General features: G+C 41.9%; 1 protein-coding gene across 1 annotated transcript in view; it reads right to left on the minus strand.

Moving 5' to 3' along the window:
- Window positions 1-23,944, minus strand: part of CREB3L2 (cAMP responsive element binding protein 3 like 2) — a 116,635-nt gene that overhangs the window by 18,624 nt on the left and 74,067 nt on the right. The window contains exons 3-8 of the mRNA XM_076006639.1: window positions 15,987-16,162; window positions 14,262-14,349; window positions 11,161-11,345; window positions 9,017-9,163; window positions 7,155-7,213; window positions 5,283-5,351 (exon numbers count right to left, since the gene is read on the minus strand). Of these exons, the coding sequence (XP_075862754.1) occupies window positions 5,283-5,351; window positions 7,155-7,213; window positions 9,017-9,163; window positions 11,161-11,345; window positions 14,262-14,349; window positions 15,987-16,162 (724 nt within the window). The remainder of the gene's footprint in view (window positions 1-5,282; window positions 5,352-7,154; window positions 7,214-9,016; window positions 9,164-11,160; window positions 11,346-14,261; window positions 14,350-15,986; window positions 16,163-23,944) is intronic.

A 23,944-nucleotide genomic window follows, 5' to 3' on the forward strand; every position in this document is an offset into this window, starting at 1 on the left:
TGGCCCCTGACGTCCCCCACCCCACCTTCTGGTGACCCAGGAGCCTGTTTGCTTATCAAAGTCATTTCTACTTCCGTCCAGCTGCATCCAAAGGATAATATGAGATGCATCAACAGGAACATAAACACAGCTGTGCGTTCGTTCAGCCCAGCCCTGCACACAATTCAAACACTGGGTCACTCACAGTGTGATGTGAGTAAAGGGTCCAAAAGTCTCCCCTTACTGTGTGCCCCAAACACCAACTCCCTGTGGCTGGCCGTAGGGCAGGGCATTGCCAATGCTTACATTACAGTCACTTCGGTTAGGGTGGTGTCCTGGGCAGGAAGCAGGAGGAGAAGGGGGCAGAGTCGTCAGAGGAGCTATAGGTCCACCTCCCTGGTTGCAGCAAGAGCAGCTCTGCTCTTATACATTTGCCTCTCAAACCAAAATACACTAAAAGCCTCTGGTCTCAAATACTGTGACCTTACGAGCTTCCTGATAAAATTATCTGTGGGAAGATTACAGATGAAGCCATTGTTAGCCATTACTGCAATAAAAGGGTTGTCTACCAGGAGAGCTGAGGTTTGGAGAGAGAGAAGAAACGGGAGGAGAACACACACAGGGCCACTGGTGGGAAACTAGAGGGGAGGCGGCCAACAGAGCACAGGGAGGGAGGTGGCGGGAGGGAAACATCCACGGATCTGCCCTGCTTTGTAAGTGAAATAAGCCAGACAGGAAAGACAAATTCTGTATGGCATCACTCACATGTGGAATTAAAAAGAAAAATTCAGGCCGGGCACGGTGGCTCACGCCTGTAATCCTAGCACCCTGGGAGGCCGAGGTGGGTGGATTGCTTGAGGTCAGGAGTTCGAAACCAGCCTGAGCAAGAGCGAGACCCCCGTCTCTACTATAAATAGAAAGAAATTAGTTGGCCAACTAATATATATAGAAAAAATTCACCAGGCATGGTGGCGCATGCCTGTAGTCCCAGCTACTCGGGAGGCTGAGGCAGGAGGATTGCTTGAGCCCAGGAGTTTGAGGTTGCTGTGAGCTAGGCTGATGCCACAGCACTCACTCTAGCCTGGGCAGCAAAGCGAGACTCTGTCTCAAAAAAATAAAAGAAAAAAAAATTCAAACTCATAGAAACAAGACAGTAGAAGGGCGGTTGCCAGGGCAGGGGTGGGGGAAATGGGGTGATGTTGGTCACAGGGCACAAACTTTCAGTCGTAAGATGCGTACATGCTGAGGATCCGATATGCAGCATGGTGACCAGAGTTAATGATGCTGTATGACATACTTGAAATGTGCTGAGGAGTAGATCTTAAGAATTTGCACCAAAAAAAAAAAAAAAAAAAAAAGAAAAGAAATACAGGATAACTATGTGAGGTGATGAATGTGTTAATTAACTCGATTGTGATAATCATTTCACCATGTACACGTATAGCAAATCATCACATTTAAACTATAAAAATATACAATTTTTTGTCAATTATTCCTCAATAAAGCTGACAACAGAACCCAACAAAAATCTGTCCCTTCCTTAACAAGTGGCCTATGCTAGCCCTGGCCACAGAAACTTATTAGGTAAGGCTCACATACCAACATCACAAGGTAGATTTTTTTAGTGGAGATTTGAATAAAGATTGTGTAGAAATATATTTACTGATATGAAAATATGTCTGATGTATTTTGTTTAAATGGAAATAGTTCTTAACAAAGGAATATGCACAATATAAATACATACATATAAAATATTCCCCAATATTTTTTTACAATGAGCACATTTTGTTTTTTTGTTTGTTTTTTGTTTTTTTTTTATTTTTTAAATTTCAGCATATTATGAGGGTACAAATGTCAAGGTGATGTATATTGCCCATGTCCCCCACCCCCCTTGAGGCAGAGCTTCAAGCGTGACCATCCCCCAAACGTTGCACATTTCACTCATTATGTTTGTATATACCCATCCCCCCTCCTCCTTCCTCCCTCCTCCCACCTGCCTGACATCTGATAAATGTTACTCCTATATGTCCACTTAGGTGTTGATCCATTAATATCAATTTGCTGGTGAGTACATGTGGTGCTTGTTTTTCCATTCTTGAGATACTTCACTTAGTAGAGTGGGTTCCAGCTCTATCCAGGAAAATACAAGAGGTGCTATATCACCATTGTTTCTTAAAGCTGAATAGAACTCCATGGTATACATATACCACATTTCATTAATCCACTCATGAATTGATGGGCACTTGGGTAGTTTCCACAGCTTTGCAATTGTGAATTGTGCTGCTATAAACATTCAAGTGCAGGTGTCTTTTTCATAAAGTGACTTTTGATCTTTTGGGTAGATACCCAGTAGTGGAATTGCTGGATCAAATGGTAGATCTACTTGTAACAATGAGCACATTTTGTGTTTGCATATTCTTTTATGTTTAAAAAACATGATAAACAAGTAGGACTACATCAAATTAAAAAGCTCCTGCACAGTAAAGGAAACAAAATGAAAAGGCAACCTATGGCTTGGGAGAAAATTATTTGCAAGCCATATAAACCATAAGGGGTTAATATCTAAAATATATAAAGAACTCATGCAATCCAATAGCAAACCCCCAAATAATCCAATTTTAAAATGGGAAAAGGACCTGAATGGACATTTTTCCAAACAAGACATAAAAATGGCCAACAGGTACATGAAAAACTGCTCAATACCACCAATGATTGGAGAAATGCAAATCTAAACCACAATGAGATATCCCTTAGTACATATTAAGAGGGTTATTATCAAAAAGACAAGATATAATACGTTTTGGTGAGGGTGTGGAGAAAAGGGAACCCTTGAACACTGTTAGTAGTACATTGATAAAACCATTACAGTAAACAGTGTGGAAATCCCTCAAAAACTCAAAAATGGAACTACTGTAAGGCCCAGCAATCCCTCTGCTCCCTCAGCCGGAGTCCATTTCCATCCCCTACCCGTACCCAAAGGCAAGGGAATCAGCACCTCGTAGACATATCTGTGCTCCTATGTTCATTAAAGATGAAAGTCTTACTTTAGAAAAATATTCTGCTAATAATCGAAGGAGAAATGACTGAATTTGATAAAGCTATTTCCAAGCCCCTAATGTATTGATCCATCCAAACACTGACTATGAATTGCTGACAACCAGACAAGCAGTTTTTATACTCCTCCTGATGGAAGGATGCAGCAGAACCTATGAAGAATTCTGACCAAAAATCAAAAACAAAACAAAGGCTAGTCTATAGTGAACACAGGACTGTGCTAAATGGCACCACAAGAATGTTACAAGTAAACTGAGACTGTGAAGATGCTATGGGACCACAGACTCGGTTCTTTACTGAATAACGAGCAAAGAGATGAAAGATAACCTGTAGGTAAAAAGATACGTAATAGGCATATCAACCATTGGAACATATGGACTTTATTTGGATATCTGATTCAAACAAACAAGCAAAAACAAAAATGTGAAAGGAAGAAAAAGAGAAAGAGAGAGAAACAAAACAGCAAACAGCACAGTGAGCCTGGAGAGGGGAGGAGAGGCCCTTCCCCTGGCAGGGCAGCCTTGTGGGCCCTTCCCAGTCACACGTACCCGCTTCACCCCAGCACAGCCCTGCTGTGCCTCTGCTGCCCCCACGTGGCCGAGGGAACGCTCGACACGGGAGCCCCACAAGGAGACCAAAGCAGGAGATGAATGCCACAGTCCACTTCCCCTTTCCACCAACTCATGGTAAGGATTTGTCTCACTCATGAACATGGGGCTCCCCTGGCAGCAAGTGCCAAGGGCTGGATACAGACTCTGGCCGAGGGAGCAGGATCCGGAGACCCAGAAGCATCTCAAGCAATCCCCTCTGACAGAGGGCAGGTGGAGATAAAAAGGAAGGAAGCCTCCGGAGAACAGTGGCCAAAGGCGAGCAGGGAAACCAGATCCCAAAGTGGCATCTGAAACCAGCTCCTCTGCCTCAGGAAATCAAGGTAGTGCCACACTGAGCTGGTGGTGTCTGCTCCCTGCGGGCTGTCTGTCTCACAGAGCACCTGAGGCGCGCTGCCCTTGACCAGCCATTTGAGCCCGTGTTCCCAGAAGTCCAGAGGGAAACCTGGCTGGATAACTCACGAGTCTATTAGCCTGCTATCTGAGCAACAAACCACGGAGATTCAGGAAAAGGCAGTCAAATTCATTGTTATTATCAAATAACATGCAAAGAGATTTAACTCAATCCTTTAATATTTACAAAATTGTTATTAGGCATTAATGCTGACCATTAAAATGATTAATCAGTATTTGGCTTACCCACTAAGTCCATTTTTCTCTGCTTGATTTATTAGATCTACAATACTAATGGTGATAGGATTGTCTAATAAATAATTTTCAGAGCATAGGTACACATCATGTAAGCACACAAACACATTTCATTCTGGCTGAAATTTGCCAATAGCCAGTTTCTTAACCCTGTACCTTAACCTTTTCTTGCACGTGACCCAGGCTATCTCTCAATATACTCCTCCCATATGAAGGCTCCAGAGCCACACTGCCTGGGTTCACATGCCTCTGCAGCGTTCACTGCGTGACCCTGGGCAAATCACCTAGGCTTTCCCAGTCTTAGTTGCCTCCCCTATATAGCGGGGACAATAACAGTACCACCCCATAAAGCTAAATGAGTTCATAGGTGTAAAGTGCTTAAGACAGTGCCTGGTACAGCAAGTGCTAGAGAATTCATTAACTCAGTCCTATAGTTATTTTTCTCAAAATGGGTGGAGTTGAAATATAATTAATTTTTAAAAGCTAATTTAAAAAACAAACTGATTTTATTCTTTAAACTAATAAACACCATATGTTACTAAAATGAGGTGACAATGAAGTGGCCAGTGTCTCCTTGTCCACCTCTAAAGTTTGATGTCACTTTCAAGAGAATCAGACTTATCAGTCTTCTCCTTGAAGCCTCTTTTTTTAACCCCCTTATAACAGTCTTTGTAGTGATCAGCCTCTTCATCAATCCTGTATCATTTAGGAAAGTAAAGAAGTAAAGAACATACATGTGTGTGTGTGCACATGTGTGCCTGTGTGCATGTGCATGTATGTGTGCATGTGTGTGTGTGTGTGTGTGTGTGTGTGTGTGTGTGTGTGTGTAGCAGGAACAGGTGGGTAGAGGTCAGCCATCCTGAGCATCCTGGAACAACTAAACTTCTGATGTGATCTCCTCCACTTTTCCTCCAGCTCTCGTCTGGGATTCTGCCCCCTCTTTCCCCACCTCCAATAGGCAGCTTGGTCAGCTCACACTCCAGCAACTCCTACCTATTGGTGTTCTCCAGAACCTCCACCTTCTTCCGAAGCTCCAAGTTCTCAGTTGAGCAAGACTCCACTCTATGAAGAAGAGAGAAAGAATAAAATTACCTATTATCAGTAAAGCAAATGCTAAGCCAGGAGCTCAGGTGGAAGTGGGGGCTATGGAGAGAAGGGGGATCACTACTCCAGAGCTTGGCCAGCCAGAGTTGGGATAAAGGATGAAGAGACTAAAGAAAAAAAAGAACAAATGGAGGGAGCGGAGTAACAAGTTCCTCGATAATGAAAGATGAATAGGCGTGGTATAAAATATAAGCACCGCTTTTGTGTGTTACCACCTTGTTTTCTCTCACCTCTTCCCTACTGCTCTCAATATACATCATACTTCTCCCTCTACAGGACAGTGATGTAGATGCTACTGGCTGTGCTCCTGGCCATAAGGACTAATGAGAAGCCAAGGGGCTTGAGAGGGGGACAAGTGCCAGGACAAGAACCCAGGACGAGGAATCCCAATGCTAGAGCATGCAAGTACGAGAGGCAGGAAAGAGATTTTCATAGAAATATCTTGACCCTGGATGCCTAGAGAAAAGGATGGAACAGAATGGTCTACAGCTGTCCCTCAGTACCCAGGTTCCAGAATCCTTGACGCCGCATGGATACCAAAATGCATGGATGCTCAAGTCCCTGATATAAAATGGTGTAGTATTTGTATATGACCTACACACATCCTCCTGTATACTTTAAATCACCTCCAGATTACTTATTATACCTAATACACTGTAAATTCTATGTAGTTATTATACTATATTTTTATTTGTATTATTTTTATTGTTGTATTATTTATTATTTTTTTCTGAATATTTTCAATCCATGATCAGTTGAATCCGAGGTTGTGGAACTCCTAGATATGGAGGGCTGACTGTATTTAATGCTAAATTACCAGTTCTTAAAACAGGTAATAGAAATACTAAACTTTCAATAGAAATTTCTAGAACTAGCCAGGATCCACCGACCACTCCTTTACCCAGATACACATGAGGATTCATTTCTGGGGCTGAGGCCTCATGCCCATCTTAAAATGATATTAATTTGTCAACTGGAGAATTATTTTCTAGGGCTAATCTAAAATTACATTTAATTCATATTTTTCTAACAGCCCTCTGATATTCCAGGCTTTTCAGAAGAATGAATGGTGCCTACAAATATTTTTGCAAAAAGTCACTCACCTATAGCATGAATCAGAGTGGATGGAAAATAATGTCAACCTGACTTATTGGGTTCCCTGTGTGTTCTCTGTAGGGCAGGAATCCTCAAACTTTTTAAACCGGGAGCCAGTTTACTGTGCCTCAGACCGTTGGGAGGGTCGGACTATAGTTTAAAAAAATCTATGAACAAATTCCTATGCACACTGCACATATCTTATTTTGAAGTAAAAATGCAAACGGGCAAAAACACCTGCATGTGGCCCACGGGCCGTAGTTTGAGGACGCCTGCTCTAGGGAGCACGGCTAGCGGGAACTGATTAAATAGCACTGCCCCTTTCCGCCAAAACAGTGCTTCCCCTCTGAGAAGTTCCAGGAATGTGCAGGAATGTTAATATTTGTACTTGTCTGAAAGGAAGCCTTCAAGGACCCAGGGATCCTTGCCTGGAAAGAGTGTGGTTCAAACGCCTAATAAGATTTAGTGTACTTTTTACTTCTTGCTGTGCTTATTAACTTCCCCTCCAAATAACCACTAGGTGGCAGCCAAAATATGGTTGATACACCACCAGGCTTCTAAGGTGGCCAGAAAGAGGAATTCAATTGCTTCTCACCAATTCTTAGCACACTCACATTTCTCTGTGCACATCGCCCCATAAACTCAACAGTTTGTCAGCAGGCTTACTTTTTCTCCAAGCTGTCCATGTATTCTTTCTTCTTTCTCCTACTTTCCTGGGCAGAAATCTGAGAGATAAGAAGGGGGTAGATAATGATGAACTTCCAGCTTATAAGTAAACTAGTTATGTGTAAATTGGAGACAGGAAGCCATCAGCACAGAAATCACCAAAGTCCTGCTTACTTTTGTGGCTGCTTTCCATTTGTTTAAGCTGCTAGCTCATCTACTAATCTCCTCTTCCGTCCTATCTGGTTTTTTCCAGCCTACGCTCTCAGGTACTTTCCAACAAACTAGGCCCCCAGTGGAAAGGACACTGGACCAGGAGCCAACAGAACATATGTACATACTATACCATTGTATAGTCTCAGATACATGAGTTTAACTCTCTGGCTCTCCATTGGCTCAACTGTGTATATAAAATAAGACAGGTAGGTTTGGTTGCATATCAACTGGCTGCTGGTTCTGAATGTGGATGATGAGTAATACTAACTAACCTCTTGCCTTCCTAACTAACCTCTTTGCCGCCTCTCTCCTGGTCTGCCTACCCCTATGTCATGCCACTGGGCCTCAGCAGCCCCACTCAGCACTGAGGGGCCCAGGAATAGCAGACTGTTGAGCCAGATATAGACCACTGAATGGCAGAATTCTTTTTTATCATGAACCTCTACCAAGAAAAATAATTTTCAGCAAGGAAAAAAATGATCCCTTTAAAAAGTGGGCAAAAGACATGAACAGACACTTCAAAAGCAGATAGACAAATGGCCAAAAAAATATGAAAAAATGCTCAACATCACTAATCATCAGGGAAATACAAATTAAAACCACAATGAGATACCACCTTAGCCCTATCAGAATGGTCATTATTAAAAAGTCAAAAAATAATACATGTTAGTGTGGATGCAGTGAAACAGGAACACTTATACACTATTGGTGGGAATATAAATTAGTACAACCTCCATGGAGATCAATATGGAGATTTCTCAAAGAACTATTAATAAAAGTACCTACGATTCAATCTAACAATCCCACTACTAGGTGCCTACCCAAAGGAAAAGAAGTCATTATGTCAAAAAGACACCTGCACCTGAATGTTTATCACAGCACAATTCATAATTGCAAAGATATGGAATCAACCTAAGTGACCATGAACTGATGAGTGGATAAAGAAAGTGTGGCTATACCTATATCTATCTATCTATATATATAATGGAGTACTACTCAGCCATAAAACAGAATGAAATAATCTTTTGCAGCAACTTGGATGGAACTGGAGGCCATTATCCTAAGTATCTCAAGAACAGAATAACAAACACCACATATACTCACTTATAAGTAGGAGCTAAATGATGGGTGTACATGATCATACAGGGTGGTATAATGGACTTTGGAGACTCGGAAGGGGAGAGGGCGGGGGGAGGATGAAGCACCAAAAATTACCTACCAGGTATAGTGTACACTATTCAAGTGATGGGTACACTAAAAGCCACTATACAATTATCAAAAAACCACTTGTATCCCCGAAATCTATTGCAATTTTTAAAAATGGAAAAAAAATTAAAAAATAAAACTAGAAGATGCCTCAAAAAAAGAAAAAAATTTAAGCAAGCACCTCCAATGTATTTGTATTTAGCCATAAATTACATACACATATTCTAGAGGAAACTATTATGTACACTGTAAAACTGAAATTTAAAAGGCTGAGATTAAAAAAAATAAATTTAGATGGAAGTTCTAATATTTTCCTCCCACCTGTGAATATATCATCTTAGGCCACTGGAAGGGGAATTGGAAGGGGGAGGGGACGGGAGGACATTCTCACTCAATTTCCCCTAGTCTCTGCTCACAGAGGTGCCTAGATTTGAAGTGCTCACCTTATTCTTGATTTTCCTCCGGATTTTCTTCAGGGCCTTCTCCTCTGATTTTGTTAGGGGCAGTTTGGTGGGGATGGGGTAGCCCTCAGCTATCAGAGTCCTCTTCTCCTCCTCGGTCAGGACCAGTGGGCCTGATCCCTGCAGTTTCTGTGTAGACCAAGGAGCAGAAAAGGGTCAAAGAAGAAGTGGGCACACTGAAGAATCACCTCCATCATAGGGTGATGAGGATCCATTCTAATGTCTTACAGATGGCTCAGAGAAAAGGATGCCCCGTCTGCTTTGGGGGAGAAACTGGCACTTCAAAGTGAAAGCAAAGATGGGGAAGACACTCTCATGTTGAGTGTTATAACCCAAGGATTACAGTTCAAGGGCAAAGATAAAGAAGCCACCACCCATCAACTCCCAGGAAGCACCCCACTAGCCAAAACATGAAAAACGAAAGTACAGAATTCATTTCCCACATGCCTGGACATTTCCGGGCCTTGGAGTAATGAAGGATTCACATGCACCTCTGCTTTGTGGAAGAGCTTTGTTGTTCTCCTTGTGAAAACACCATTTTATAAGGTGCTCTCCACACAGCAGGAATCACTTCTCACCTCCACTTACAGCTAAGGGGCCATAGCTCCCAGGGGCACATCTGCAGGCACTTTCTAGGGAAGCCTCTGGCTTCAGTAGTCCCAGATTGTGCATCAGCAATGAAGATGAGAACTGTAGCTCATCTCATTTAACCCATAATAGATTGATGTGTTTCTAATTAGTCAAACAAACCAATTCCCTATGGCATGTTAGCTCCATGCTAAATGCCATGCAGGACTCCAAACAAACCCCATCTCTCAAGTAGCTTGTGACCAAGACTGAATTGATGCCTGTGAAAGGATGAGAGTAATTAAATGCTAAACTGTAATATTAACTGAAGGTGCATTAAAAATTTGAAGAAAGAGAACATCCATATGAATTTGTGTGATCACGGAAGGTTTAAGGTAGGAGACAAGGCTTGAATTGGGACTCCTGAAAGAAAAGAGATGACTTACATAAGAAAGAGAAGGGCATTCCAAGCAAAAGGCAGGACTGAGAACAGTAACTGAAGATGCCACTCTGCCTAGAATAGGTAACGTGTTCTTGAAGTCACAGAGTGCTGGGCACATGATAATGAGTATTAGGGCTTAATAGGGAAACACAAAACGATTGCTGGGCAAGAGTATGACATAGGGAAGATTCCTCCATACGCATGTAGAATATTAATCATGCTAGGACACACAGACATACAGGATAAAAGCTATTCTAGTAATCCAAGGAGTGAAAAGTCAGGTCTAAGCAGAGAACGTAAAGAAAGAATGGAAGAGTTAATTCCCTTGTTCTTGGTAATGGTGATATATAAGAATACGGCTACAGATCTAGAATGTGCTGGGACACAGTCAATCCAAATTTTCAAAGTTATGCTAATGGATGAATGATTCTTACAGAATTTTTAAATATCTCATTTCATTTTAATTTGCTAGTCATGATATTACAAATTCAAAAGAGTTGATTATAATGTTTAAGACCATGGAAATCATTCACTCTTTAGAACAATAAAAAATTATTCCACTTTTTTGATTGAAAAATGGCATCCTTATATAAGTAAGAGATGAACGGTGTCTCAGGATTTCTGATCTGAGTTCCTGGTTTAGGAGTCATATCACACACACAAAAGGGGCTATACTATGTTTTTGAACTTTAGGCATCAAAGAATCTAATCTCAGAGTGATTTTTAAGTTCACCAAAGACTGCTCATTTAAAATATAAAAGATATTTCTAATATAGGCTATAAGGACCACTAAAGAATGGTAAATATTTATGGCATAATTTTGAGGAGAAAAAAACAAAAATTGTTATTCCTTATGTCTATAGCTCCATAGAATAAACATGTGAATAACAACCGAAAGTGGACATGCGAGAAGGAACAGAATTGTGGTGGTGAGGTGAGATTTATGAGCAGTTCTTAAAAAATGTTCTTAAGGGTGTGGTCATCCCCCTGCTTTAGCCACTAACCAGAAACTTCTAGACAAGAGTAAAAAGCAAACGGCCTTGAGGGGCCCGATCTGAAGCCCCACGGGACAGAACAGAGAGGGTCGCGACTGTGCAGAGGCGCGGCGCGTACTTACGTGGGGCGCCGTGAGGAGGGGCGAGCTGGAGAGGGCGGAGGGGGCCCGGGGCGCGCCTCTGGCGGGGCTGTGCGTCTGAGGCAGGCCGAAGGGGTGCAGGCGCGGGTTGGGGCTCAGGCTGCCCTCTGAGTCACTGCCGTGACTGCTGGGAGGGGTGGGCGGTAAGTGCAGGTGGTCCCCGGGGGCTGAAGAAAAGAAACCACATTTCATCCATCCCGGACCCACAGAGAAGGACTTGGGGCTGGTGACACAAACCGTGTGCATCCACGCGGCAGAACTCGGACAGTCTAATAAACGAGTGAGGGGCCCCCATGAGCAGATGTGGAAAGATCTCGAAGGAGCATTGCTAAGTGGAGGAGCGGGAGGGAAGCCAGGTGCAGACCGTGTATACAGTAGTCCTCCTTTGGTATGCAAAAGGAGAGAAAAAAATATATAGACTCATATTTGCTTACACTGGCATTAAGAAGCACCGGAAGCGTATAAAAGAAACCAATAATGGTGTGACCGAGGGCAGGCAGGCAGAAAGCAGGGTAGACTGAGTCAGGGTGTTGATAAGGCTTCCCTGTATTCTTTTCAGATAGTTTATATAGCTTGATTTGTAAACCATGTCAATGTATTATGCACTTAAAAAAAAAATCTTTTAAAAGATAGCAAAACCTGGGAGCCCATGAGGGTTCCCAATGGCTGCTCTGAAACAAGCTCATTTGTTTCTGGAGGAATGTGCTGGTCGGGCCTGCAGGCAAGGCGCCAAGCATTCTTCATTCAGCAAATACTAAACCACCTTTAGGCAGATGAGTAGGCACAGGAAAAATAAGAGGGGCAACGGGGGAGCTTTCTCCTCCAAAGTCCCCCAACATGCAAAAGTCCACCCTCTGTCCTTCCTCAGGGAAGCACAACACACCCCTCTCTGCCAGGGCCTGCGGAGCCCCGGTCGGTGTCCATCGGGCCTCTCCAGGCAGCAGGGGGGGTTCTGAAGGAAGAATCCAATCTGGATTTAATAGTGGATATTTGTGTTGTGCCAGCCACTGTTACTGAGCCAAGAGAGATAACTTCAGGTGACCCCTTCACTCTCGGGGCCCCCAGGACAATAGAGCCTTTAGAACGGCAGCTCTGCAGTGGGCATGGTGCCCGGGTGCTTCGTGCACACCTGGGTCTGCTCAGCCAGAGAACTGCTGCAGGCCGCGGGAGCCTCAGCGCTTCATCTTTTCTCTCCTTCATATAGAGACTGTCGTTCTGAGACACAACTACTGACCCACAGCTGGCCTAGGAGACGACAAGCAGCAGTCAGACAGCTCTTTCTCCTAATGAAAGACCTGAATATCCAAGGTGACAACAGGCACCGTCCCTTTCAGCCACCCCCACCCCAGCACACTTTTCTTTCTTCTCTCTCTCACTTTCTCTCTCAACATATTACTTTTATATAGATGCTTCCTCTATCCATTTTTCTCTCCAAAGTCTTGCCAAAGAGCTCCTTGGGCTTATTAATGTCTATGTGTACTCTTAAAACTAAAGAATATTCTAAAATAATCCTATGTACTCTATTCCCAACACTCCAGGCAACAGCTGCAGGCAGCTAAAGAAGGTGAGCATGTGTCTTAAATATGTATGTGCTTGGTTAGAAAGTAGGAGTCCTAAGAGTGTTAATCAAGGTTTTTCTAATGCCATGAATCTATGGCACTTTATGGTCACACACACACACACACACACACACACACACACACACACACACACACACACACACACACACAGCAGCCAGGGAACACACTAACCTGTTAGGGGCTCCATTTTCCTGCCACTCTGTGCTGTTACATTCCCCAAAATTAGCCAAGAGTACCTAGAGCTCCCCTGTCCCTTTCACTCGGCACAGGCCAAATCATTCCAACACTGTTCTCCTTTCCAAGCAGAGGGCACCCCACAAAAAGCAGAAATTGAATGACAAGAAAAGTGAGTAAAACAAACTTGAATCTCGTCTTTCCTACCTACTGAGAGCTACTGATCTGGCCACAGGTGCCTCAGTATCAGATTTCCAAATATCATTTGAAATGCCACTCTTGGGTTACTGCAAGGTCTGGGGACAACAAGCTACTCTGCCTGGAAACTCTCATGCATTCAAGCATATTGAATTTCCTTATCTCTGTTTATCCAGGATAATGAGGAAAGACTGCCCTTTACTGTATTCTTGAAATATTTCTCCTCCAGTGACCCTGAATTCTGAAGCCACTATGGGATTCATTATTACACTTATGACACTTTCTGAACCATATTGCAACATAAGTTAAAAGAGCAAGATGCATTTGATGGTAATAACTGGTGCATAAAAATGAAAGGAATTACCTTACAGCAGTACATAAAGCTGAAAGGCTTTATGAAATAGTGTCTCAATATAGATTCTAGTCAGTTTAATCAGGATCGCCCTTTTATTTACCTTCAACTAACACAGAGAAAGAAAAATGTAAAAGTATGACAACTTCAAGTATGACACTCTTTAGTTCTAAATGCAACTCATTGGCAAGAAGCCCAATGAGATGCATAATTAGGGGCCATGGGCATTACAATATTGGTAGGGGGCTCCTTGCAACTGCTGTCATCCAAAGTCAACATTTTAAAACACTGAATTTTATGATTCAAAAGACATGATTTAAGAACAAAAACAAAAACACTGAATTGGCCAGACAGATAAATTATGAATTCACTTTATGAAAGGTTGAAACTGGAGTTGTTTTAATGAGGCATGGCGCCTTTGTGGCTGTTTATATGCAGGGATGTATCATGTTCATACCAAGAAGGCTTAAGGGCTGCTGTTCTCTTGTATGTCAGTGCACACATCGTAGCAGTCTATAGAGGTTTTAAAAAATCACCCTGGCTTGGAGCAAAGATACAGTAAAATTTAGCTGGAAATCAAGCATGTGCATATATGGGAACATAATATTTAGGTTTCAAAATTTTTATATGGAAGCAAGATTTTTAAGAACAGCTATTTCATAAAGTAAGCTACATTTGTGGTACAAACTAATCCCAGCACCCTTGCCCATATTCTCTTTCTCTTTAGACTGGGCAGCTATACCTAGTAACCCGAAAGAGTACAGGGAAACCGGACAGACCTTCTTTAGGAGAGAAGTTCAGAAACTGATCCACTTCATGAGGCTCCAGCTTAATTTTAGGAATAATGGTCTGGCATGAGGAATCCACCTGAAAAAAGAATTCCAAACACAATTTTTAAAAACCAATTACAGCCTTGAAGAAACATACAGGAGAGCTATTTGTCATCTGTCTCTTCCTCTTGGCACCGCCCTGCCTCTGCAGAGCACAGCTGAGCATAGGTAGCTTCTCTGATGGGGAGTCATTTTAGTTCTTAACCTTCTTCTCATTGCCAAACCTGATATTACAGCTGATGGAACCCTCAGAACCCAATAATTACAAGCCCAAGGCTCACTTATCAGTGCTTCTTTCTACTGTTTTTGTGGTACTATAAACGCATTTTATCACAAAAGATTCTGGTAATTTGTAAAGGGTCACCAGGCTCCACTAGTTTATTCTGCAGTAAGGACTAGGCATCAACCTGCATCCTTCTCCCCCAGCTACCTGATGACTGACAACATCTAACTGTGAAATAGCCAGTAGGGAACAGAAGAGTCATCTGACCCATACACAGGGAGCAAGGCCATGACCCTGAGCTTTGTTAGTTACATACTTAAAAAGCAACTGAACTAAAATCTTATGGATCCAAATTTTAAGGAGATTAATACAGACTCCAGGAGGCCAATCCAATAAAGAGACTGAGGGTGCTATGGAGACAAGAACCCTACAGGGCAGCTGCAGAAGTCTTCTCTCTATAGCCCTTTATCTTCTACACAAAGGGACTAAGAAGTGAGTATGCAGTGATGCTTCTCACTGCTTCTGTGGCTCTACTAAGTCCAGGGTACCTTTTCCTGAACGGGCAGGCACTCTATCTTGCTCATAGAAAATCTGACTTAAGGAGTATTGACAGAGTTATTATTTATAACCTGAGGCTTTAAACTTAAGGAAAGTTAAGACTGGCTTCCAACTCTGTAAAAAAGATGCTCAAGTATGATTCTGGTCCATTGTCAGACACTGGAAATACTCAGAAAGAAGGTGGAATAAAATTAAATTCAATTTGCTATAGGCATGGAATCAAGCAAGGAAGAAATTCCTGATTTCTTATGCTTTCCACAGGCAACATCATAAGAATCAGTAGGTGGGAGGTTGCTGCACTGAGTAAGAGCAGCTCAGCATTGCACTGGAACAGTAAAGTAAAACATTACACAGGAACTAGCATTCCCAATCGCCACACACTCTAAGCCATGGATTGCATCACTATCCTTCCACTGCTTAAAAATCAGTGCCATGGGGAATTTTTTTTTACCATGGATATTCATTTATGTTTTATATTTTGTAATAGTAATCAAAAAATTAAATCAGCTTTGCTACCAATTTTTCTGAACAATGACTTTAAATGAAGCTGATAAAAAAATCAACATACCCTTGAAAAACATAAATATATAGTTATATGTCCTTAAATACATACAGCCACTAACCCCCAAAAGATTAAATACCTTATGAGACAATGAGGATCTGTATCTTTTTGTCCAACCTGTTCATATGAAAGAAAATTGAGGGGAGGGGGGGAGGAGGGGATGGGTATATACAACCACAATGAGTAAGATGTGCAACATTTTGGGGGGGATGGACACACTTAAAGCTCTTACTCGAGGGGGAAGCGGGGCATGGGCAATATATGTAACCTTAACACTTGTACCCCCATAATACACTAAAATAAAATAAAAAAGAAAGAAAATTGAGTATACCCCAGTATTCATTTCCAGAGGAGATTCTTCCTTCTCGAAAGGGGTGGAGATGGCTGTAATGGTCAGAGTGACAGAGGGAACAAGTCCTGGGGGTGGCTCATCTGTAATCGGTTCTGTCTTGATGGTTGTTGAAGGGAAGTCTGTAGACAGGTACCATTTCTCACTTTCCACCTCATCTGAGGGAAGAAGAAAAGCGCACGTGAACTTGTTCAGGGCATCAGGCATAAGCAGAACAAATGACCACTGATCTTTCTCCTTGAAAAAAGCTCAAGAAAGCATCATTGAGAGTAGAATAAAAGGAAATAACGTGAGCATGTGAGAGAGGAGATAAATGGAAATGACTGGCAAAGTGAGAATCTACACTTGCATTCGCTTGCTTGTGAGTATCTATAAGGCAGCTCTGGAAAGAACACTTATGAAAAAAAGAAACCTGGCTTCCTGGGCAGGCAGGAGACTGGGCCCCTGGGGAACAGGACAGGATGGAGGATGTTGAATGTGCAATGAGTTAGACTTTTTGGTTTTCAAATCAAGAGAATGTATTATCTATTCAAAAATAAATAAATAAGCACATTTAAAAACAAGAAAGAAACAAGCAAATGATTGGCAACCGAGGGCCCAAGAGAGAGGATGGGGGAGAATGGTGAGTAGATCTCTCTCCTTCTCCCCAGTGGAAAGTTATTTGGCTTCTTGGTATTTTCCTTCTCACTCCATTTTTTTGTTGGTGGTGGCTGGTTTTTTGTTTGTTTGTTTTGTCCTCTTCTGCTTTCCCTGTGATGCCACCTATGCCTTAAACCTAACTTAGAACTCTGGGGACTTCAGCGCTTTGAGAGGTTTCAGAATCTGTAACAACCATTCGCCCTTTGCTGAAATGGACTAAATTCCCCTCCAGGGAAAAGGGCTAGGGCTTGGTGAGTCTGGGTCTTGTCTTGCCACAGGTTTTCCTGATGATCAACAGGCCTGGGGCTAGATAACAACCAAGCATCCAGACAGAACAGACAGAGCCTCTCTATCACTTAATGCTGACATGGACTTGTACCGTGGCCTGTTAGGAGCCAGGCCACACAGCAGGAGGTGAGTGGCAGGTGAGCGAGCAAAGCTTCATCTGTATCTATAGCCGCTCCCCATTGCTTGTATCTCCACATAAGCTCTGCCTCCCATCAGATCAGCCTCAGCATGAGATTCTCATTGGAGTATGAACCCTACTATAAACTGCGCATGCGAGGGATCTAGGTTGTGCACTCCTGATGAGAATCTAATGCCTGGTGACCTGAGGTGGAGCTGAGGCGGTGTCATTAGCAGAAAGGTTTGAATGTACAATAAATATAACCTGCTTGAATTGTCCTGAAACCATCCCCATACCCCCTACCTCCCATACTCCCACTACCCCACTATCCCAACCCCCCCTCCTACCCCCATCCATGGAAAAATTGTCTTCCATGAAACCGGTCCCTGGTGCCGAAAAGGTTGGGGACTGTTGACCTAATGCATATCCTTCTTGGGGTCTAAGCAGTAGCGTGTTTTTCTTACCAAATTACTTAGGGGCTAGCACCTCAGCACAGCCCTGGAAAAGCAGGAAGGAGGAGAGGAAAGGAAAGGAACAGAAAGTTGGAAACAGGCACAGAGCAATAAAAAACCAGCCCATGGGTCCCCAAATCTACATTCCTTATTTGATACCAGTTTTACTAAAATGAGGCTAAAATAAAAGCGAAGATATGTTCCTCTGCTTTATGAAAATGTTTAAACACACACACCACATTCTTCACTTGATTAGAGACCCACTACTCTTCAGGGAAGAAAAGTCATCCACATTATGAAATTACTTTACACTTGAGAAATTGACTCCAGTTTCCTTATGAAAAGCTACATGGAAATCATTCAGAATTGCTAGGGGGAGGGAAAGGGCGGACACAGAAACTAAAAACTAAAGTTCACAATTATTAAAATGGCATTTCATAAGCAACTTCCTCCAAGCACAGAAAAAGTTAGGTTCACATTCACAAAGGAAAATGATTTTTCCCCTAAATCCAATTTATAATTCACTTGATGAATTATTCCAGCCCCAATTTATTTCCTGAGGCAAAATAAAGATGGGCAAGACTTCTGTTGGTGGAAGATGTTTTGCTTTTGGAGCAGGGCTGCTGAGGGCTGTGCTGTGACGAGGGATTTCCATCATTCACGGGGTGTGGGCGGCATCCTGGTGGAGGGGCAGGGCTCATGTACAAAGGCCCTTCTGATGCTGGCCAGAGGGGGGAGACCACTCTGTACTTGACACAGACGGCGCCCCAGCTCGGCCCAGAGAAGTGACTGGACCAAGAGCCAAGATTCTAATGCCTCTCCCAAAAGGAGCCTAGGAACTAGAAGACTCTGTCTCCTGTAAGAAAGACACACTTAGGACAGAGTTGGGTAAGTGTTGGGGAGAGGGAGACAGAGAGAGAGAGAGAGAGGGAGAAAGAGAGAGAGAGAGAGAGAGAGAGAGAGAGAGAGAGAGAGAGAGAGAGAGAGAGAGAGAGAGACAGTAGATCCCACTGTCTCTACTCAGCAGTGACATGTTGATGCCTCTGCTTTTTGAAGTCAGCATTTAAAGCCTGCCCAAATTGAGCAATATTTATTCCTGGCGGAGGCTGGAAGAGAGATAGATGAAATATAGCCTCAATCCATATTGAAATGAATGGTAGGGAGGCACCCCAGAGAAAAAGGTGGTACACAAGTACCAGGAAATTGTGGGAGAAGGCCAGATCCCCTGACTGTGCAGTAAAGGTAACTGTGAAGAAACTTTATGTATAAGGCAAACAAAAGATAAGGCAAAAATAAATATAAAAAGGGAATATAAAATTGTAAGACAAAATGAAGACAGATAATGTAACCAGTTCTTCCGACCTAGTGAGGCCATTCTCAAAGCATGCACTCTCATAAACGGGTCAGGGCAGTTTATATTTTTAATGCTCGTGTCCCATAGCCCTCTTTAAAAACAAACAAATATCATTACTGCCATCTCAGGGAATGGAGGCTGCAAGGCAAACAGTGACACCTGAACTGCAAAAGGAAACCTCTTCTCTCAAAGACAACTGAACGCTTCCAAGTGAGATGCCCAAGGGAGCTCCTCTCCTCCTCTGAGCTTTTCTGAGGACAAACAACGGTGTTGCCTTCGTGTTTCCATGCCGACACAGCAATTCAGTCCTCTATCCTGAAAGATGTGTTAGAGTTAGAAAGAAGTTTAAGGCCACCAAGCTCAAAGACATCACTTTACAGATGAGGAAAATGACACGCAGGCCTAGGGCATACCACAAACTAGTGGGAGAACCCAGAACTCTGCACTCCAGCCAGTACTCTCTCCTTAAGGAAATAACTCAACTTGTGGATAAAGATTTATGCACAAATATGCTTACTGGGGCATTATTTATAATCACAAAACACTGGAAACATTGTTTCCAAAACACTGAAGAGCAAGGGAAAGGTTAAGTTAGTGATGATGTATCCATACAATGGAATATCTATGCAGACATTAATATTGCATTTATAAAGCCTTTTTAATAATAAAGGAAAGGTTTACGATAGAATATTAAGAAAAAACCCCAGATATAAATTTATATACCATTAATGAAGAAAGTGTTAGAGAAAAAGGAAATATGCCAAATAGTAAGCATATATCTGGATAATCATTCAGAACGTGTATGACTTTTTTTTTTTCTTTTTCTTCAAATTTCCGATACTGGGAAACTTTTGTCCTTGGATAAACACACATGGACACAGCCTGCTTCTGCCTGCTCTACTTTATGCCTTTGGGTGGTAATTATTGGATAGAAGCTCCAATGGCTCCTTTGACTCAATAAAAGTCTATGATATATGTAAGTCTATAATATATGTAAGTAAGTTGCATTCCTGTCTCCAGGTCTTCACCCTTCCACCATCCATATCTTTTGCCTTGTAATTTTGGAGTGTTTTCCCCACTGTGGGCTGCTCCCCACTCTGGACTTGGCCATGTGACTTGATTTATAGCCAATGGCATGTTACCTTCTTAACTCTTTTTTTTTTTTTTTTTTTTGAGACAGAGTCTCGCTTTGTTGCCCAGGCTAGAGTGAGTGCCATGGCGTCAGCCTAGCTCACAGCAACCTCAAACTCCTGGGCTCAAGCAATCCTCCTGCCTCAGCCTCCCAAGTAGCTGGGACTACAGGCATTCGCCACCATGCCCGGCTAATTTTTTTTTTGTATATATATTTTTAGTTGGCCAATTAATTTCTTTCTATTTATAGTAGAGACGGGGTCTCGCTCTTGCTCAGGCTGGTTTCGAACTCCTGACCTCGAGCAATCCGCCCGCCTCGGCCTCCCAGAGAGCTAGGATTACAGGCGTGAGCCACCGCGCCCGGCCACCTTCTTAACTCTTGAAATGTGTTTGCAGGACTGGTCTTAAGCATCTGTAGTTTTGTCCTGACCATGAGAAAGATGTTCCAGGATAATCTGCTGATCTCAGGAGAAGGAAACAGACACACAGAACAGAGTCACCTGCAGATGAGCTTAGCCAAGATCAGCCAACTCTCAGATAGCCTTGGAGATGTGAGTAAGTCTAGCTGAAACTAGCGGAATCACTCAGCTGACCTCCACACAGATCAGCCAACCCCCAGCCTAGGAACAGACACATGAACTACATGATCATTGTTTAAGCTACTAAGTTTTGGGGTAGTTTGTTATTCAGCAACATAGCTAGCAGATATGGCTGAACATATGAACAAGAAATTAAATCCATTACATCTCAATCTATTGCAACAAAATAATTGCATTCGTTTTCAAAATAATTCCTCTAAAGCATCAACTGTGAATCATAGCAATAAATATTTATAGATTGGATGATTAGATTAGATTGGCCTACCAGTTATATCATAAAATAAATGACTTCATATGAAAAAAATCAGCCAGTAAGTAGTTTGGTGAGAACAACATTCCAGTGGTAGTTGAAATTAGAGAAAAGAGCTCTCATTCTGGACTACTGGGTGTTGGCTTATACTCTGTCCCTCAATGGAAATAAATATCAAATAAGAGAACACAGACTGACAAACCCATGAAGTAGGGGTTAAGATAGAGTGAAAGAGAAGGAATAAAATATGTATTACAGTCTTTCTACATGACCTTATTTTTGTAGTTTAATTTTATTGGCAAAAAGATCAGTAAGGCCACCATGGCTTAGAACTGGAATTATCCTTGGATGTCTTAGTTATTGGCTAAACTACAAAAGCAAGAGTCAGTAGATACTCTACACCCTCTAATTTCTAAAACTTGAAGCTCAGATACTGAGTGAAAAAAAAAAATGTTGTTTCTAAATTGCCTTTATACGCCTTTTAAGTTTCATTTCAGATGAAAAACATCCGCTGATAAGTTTAGTTGTGCATACTGCAAAGAGTAAGAACACCCCCCCCATCATCTGATTCATTTAAGCAGCTTCCTGTCAGAGGTCAAACTAAACTGGCACATTTCCTTGGCATCACCACTTAGCTATCAGCAAGAAAACAAAAACAAGCCACTGTCTCATGGTGGGAAGCAAGTCCTTTACAACCAAGGACAAAATGGAACAGCCATGAGCCATGGGGCTGGACGCCAAGATATCCGAAATATCAAGATTGACAGAGAGACTAAAAAAGACATGGGGCCGAGCACAGTGGCTCACACCTGTAATCCTAACACTATGGGAGGCCAAGGCGGGAGGATGGCTTGGGATGAGGAGTTCGAGACCAGCCTAAGCAAGAGCAAGACCCCATCTCTACTAGAAAAAATAGAAAGAAATTAGCTGGACAACTGAAAAAAAAAAAAAAAAATATATATATATATATATATATATAATAGCTGGGCATGGTGGCACATGGCTGTAGTCCCAGCTACTTGGGAGGCTGAGGCAGGAGGATCTCTTGAGCCCAGGAGTTTGAGGTTGCTGTAAGCTAGGCTGATGCCACTGCACTCTATCCCAGGCAATAGAGTGAGACTCTGTCTCAAAAAAAAGAAAAGAAAATAGAGTATTCATGGGATGCAAACCTTACATATACAGAGGGATGACTGTATATCCATTTACTATTTATGTGACATGTCTAAAATAAAAAGGAAATTTTATAAATTAAATAAATATGCCTCATCTAAATCATTCAGCACTTGATTTGTTTGCCCTTTCAAAATTTTCAAAGGAGTTGGCAATCTTGACCAATTTTTGTTGTAAAAATCTCTTAAAGGAAAAATGCTAAGGCTGGGTTCTGGAAGCTGGGATAAGGAGCAAGAATTCAATCAAATGTGTCTCATCTCATATTAAACTACAGCCCACTATATATTCAAATGGAAGTTAGAGGCCTTTTTGCCCTGGTCCCCTCCCTGAGTATCCTAACCCTGAAATAACTTTCAGTCTTAAATGGCATGAAGAAGTGGTGATAACTATAAAAATTAAAAACACTCACTATGAGTATATTTTATGTGCTAGATAGTGCTCTAAGTGCTTTACTTATATTAATTTAATCCTAAGAGTAATCATGTAGTATACATACTACCATTACCCCCATTGTACAGACAAGGAAATTTAGGGATTAAATAACTGATCCAAAGTTACACAGCCAGTACATGGCAGGGCTGGGATTCACACTCAAACTAGCTCCTCAACCTGTGCTCTTTGCTATGCTGGTATATTGCTTCTCAACAGGCCGATAATTAAATAGATCCCCAGCCAAGAGTGACTATTCTTCAATTAATGTTATTTTGAGCCCATAATTAGCCACTGCAGAAGGTGCCATATTGCTTCTTTCTACACTTCTCACCTTGGTTTATTTAGACTTCTAAAATCCAATGTTCCTGAGAGGAAGAATCCCAGTTTAAGAACAATAAATAATACTAAAATGTTTTGAGTGCTTATTATATGCCACGCACTCATTAGATGAACCTCTGGGACCAATACAATTGCTCTCAAATACTTCCCTTACTCTTTGTCCTCTCTGTGTGTACAGAGCTGCTTTCCAGCTTCTGTCATTCTTATTGTAGTCATTTGGTAAATTTTGTATTTCATTATGCAGTGACCCGTGTAAAGGCAATAACAATAATAGCTAATATCAGTGCTTTACTAACTGCCAGGTCCTATTCCTAGAGCTCAAAAAGTATAACTCATTTATTCCCTACATCAATGATCAGAGTTATTATTATTATTCCCATTTTAAAGATCAAGAAATTGAGACACAAGAGTTAAGCAACTTGCCCGAGATTACACTATCAGTAAGTGGCAGAGCCCATACTCAAATCTAGGCAATGTGACTCTAACCACTATATCCAATTAGCATTCTGCTTGTAGCATCTCAAGTCTTCCTGTAGGATGTTATGTTTAGAGTATGCATTAAATAAATCTCTGAGGAACAAATGATTAATTTCAAAAGATTTATTTAGCACACACACAAAACTCTCATGCATATATTATTTTCTTCATTGAAGTTATGACTCTCATTTGTGAGTGTCCAAAGTAATTTTAATTGCTGGATAGAGGTAAACATTGCTTTCTATACTGATCTAGCATTGCAATGGCTGAGCAAAGAGGTCATTATTTCACTTAAAAGAAAAAAGGAAAACATCAATATCTTTTTTACCTGTTTGAAAAAAAGTAAAAAGCAACACACAAAAATGTCATATTTTGCTAAATAACATGTATCACAAGGCCAGGCTTCAGGTAGAAGATGATGACTGCTCCTCTGCTTGTCCTCCCCAACCACAGTCAGGTTCTTGCCTTACCCCATGCATGTCAGAGGACCTAGTTACTCTCTGTGGGCAGGTGAACACATTTTCCTTTTCTACTCCTGAATCTACCCCCTCTAAGATTACTCAAGACTGATGCTCTTGTCACCAGCTCAAACTAAATGTGATAAAGACACAAGCTATACATCTCATCTCTGTGATTCTCTTTCAGGTCCCACTTCTTCATAACATGTCAACATCAAGATCTTTCCAACGCT

This window comes from Microcebus murinus, chromosome 9 (assembly GCF_040939455.1).
Source record: "Microcebus murinus isolate Inina chromosome 9, M.murinus_Inina_mat1.0, whole genome shotgun sequence".
Lineage (NCBI taxonomy): Eukaryota > Metazoa > Chordata > Mammalia > Primates > Cheirogaleidae > Microcebus > Microcebus murinus.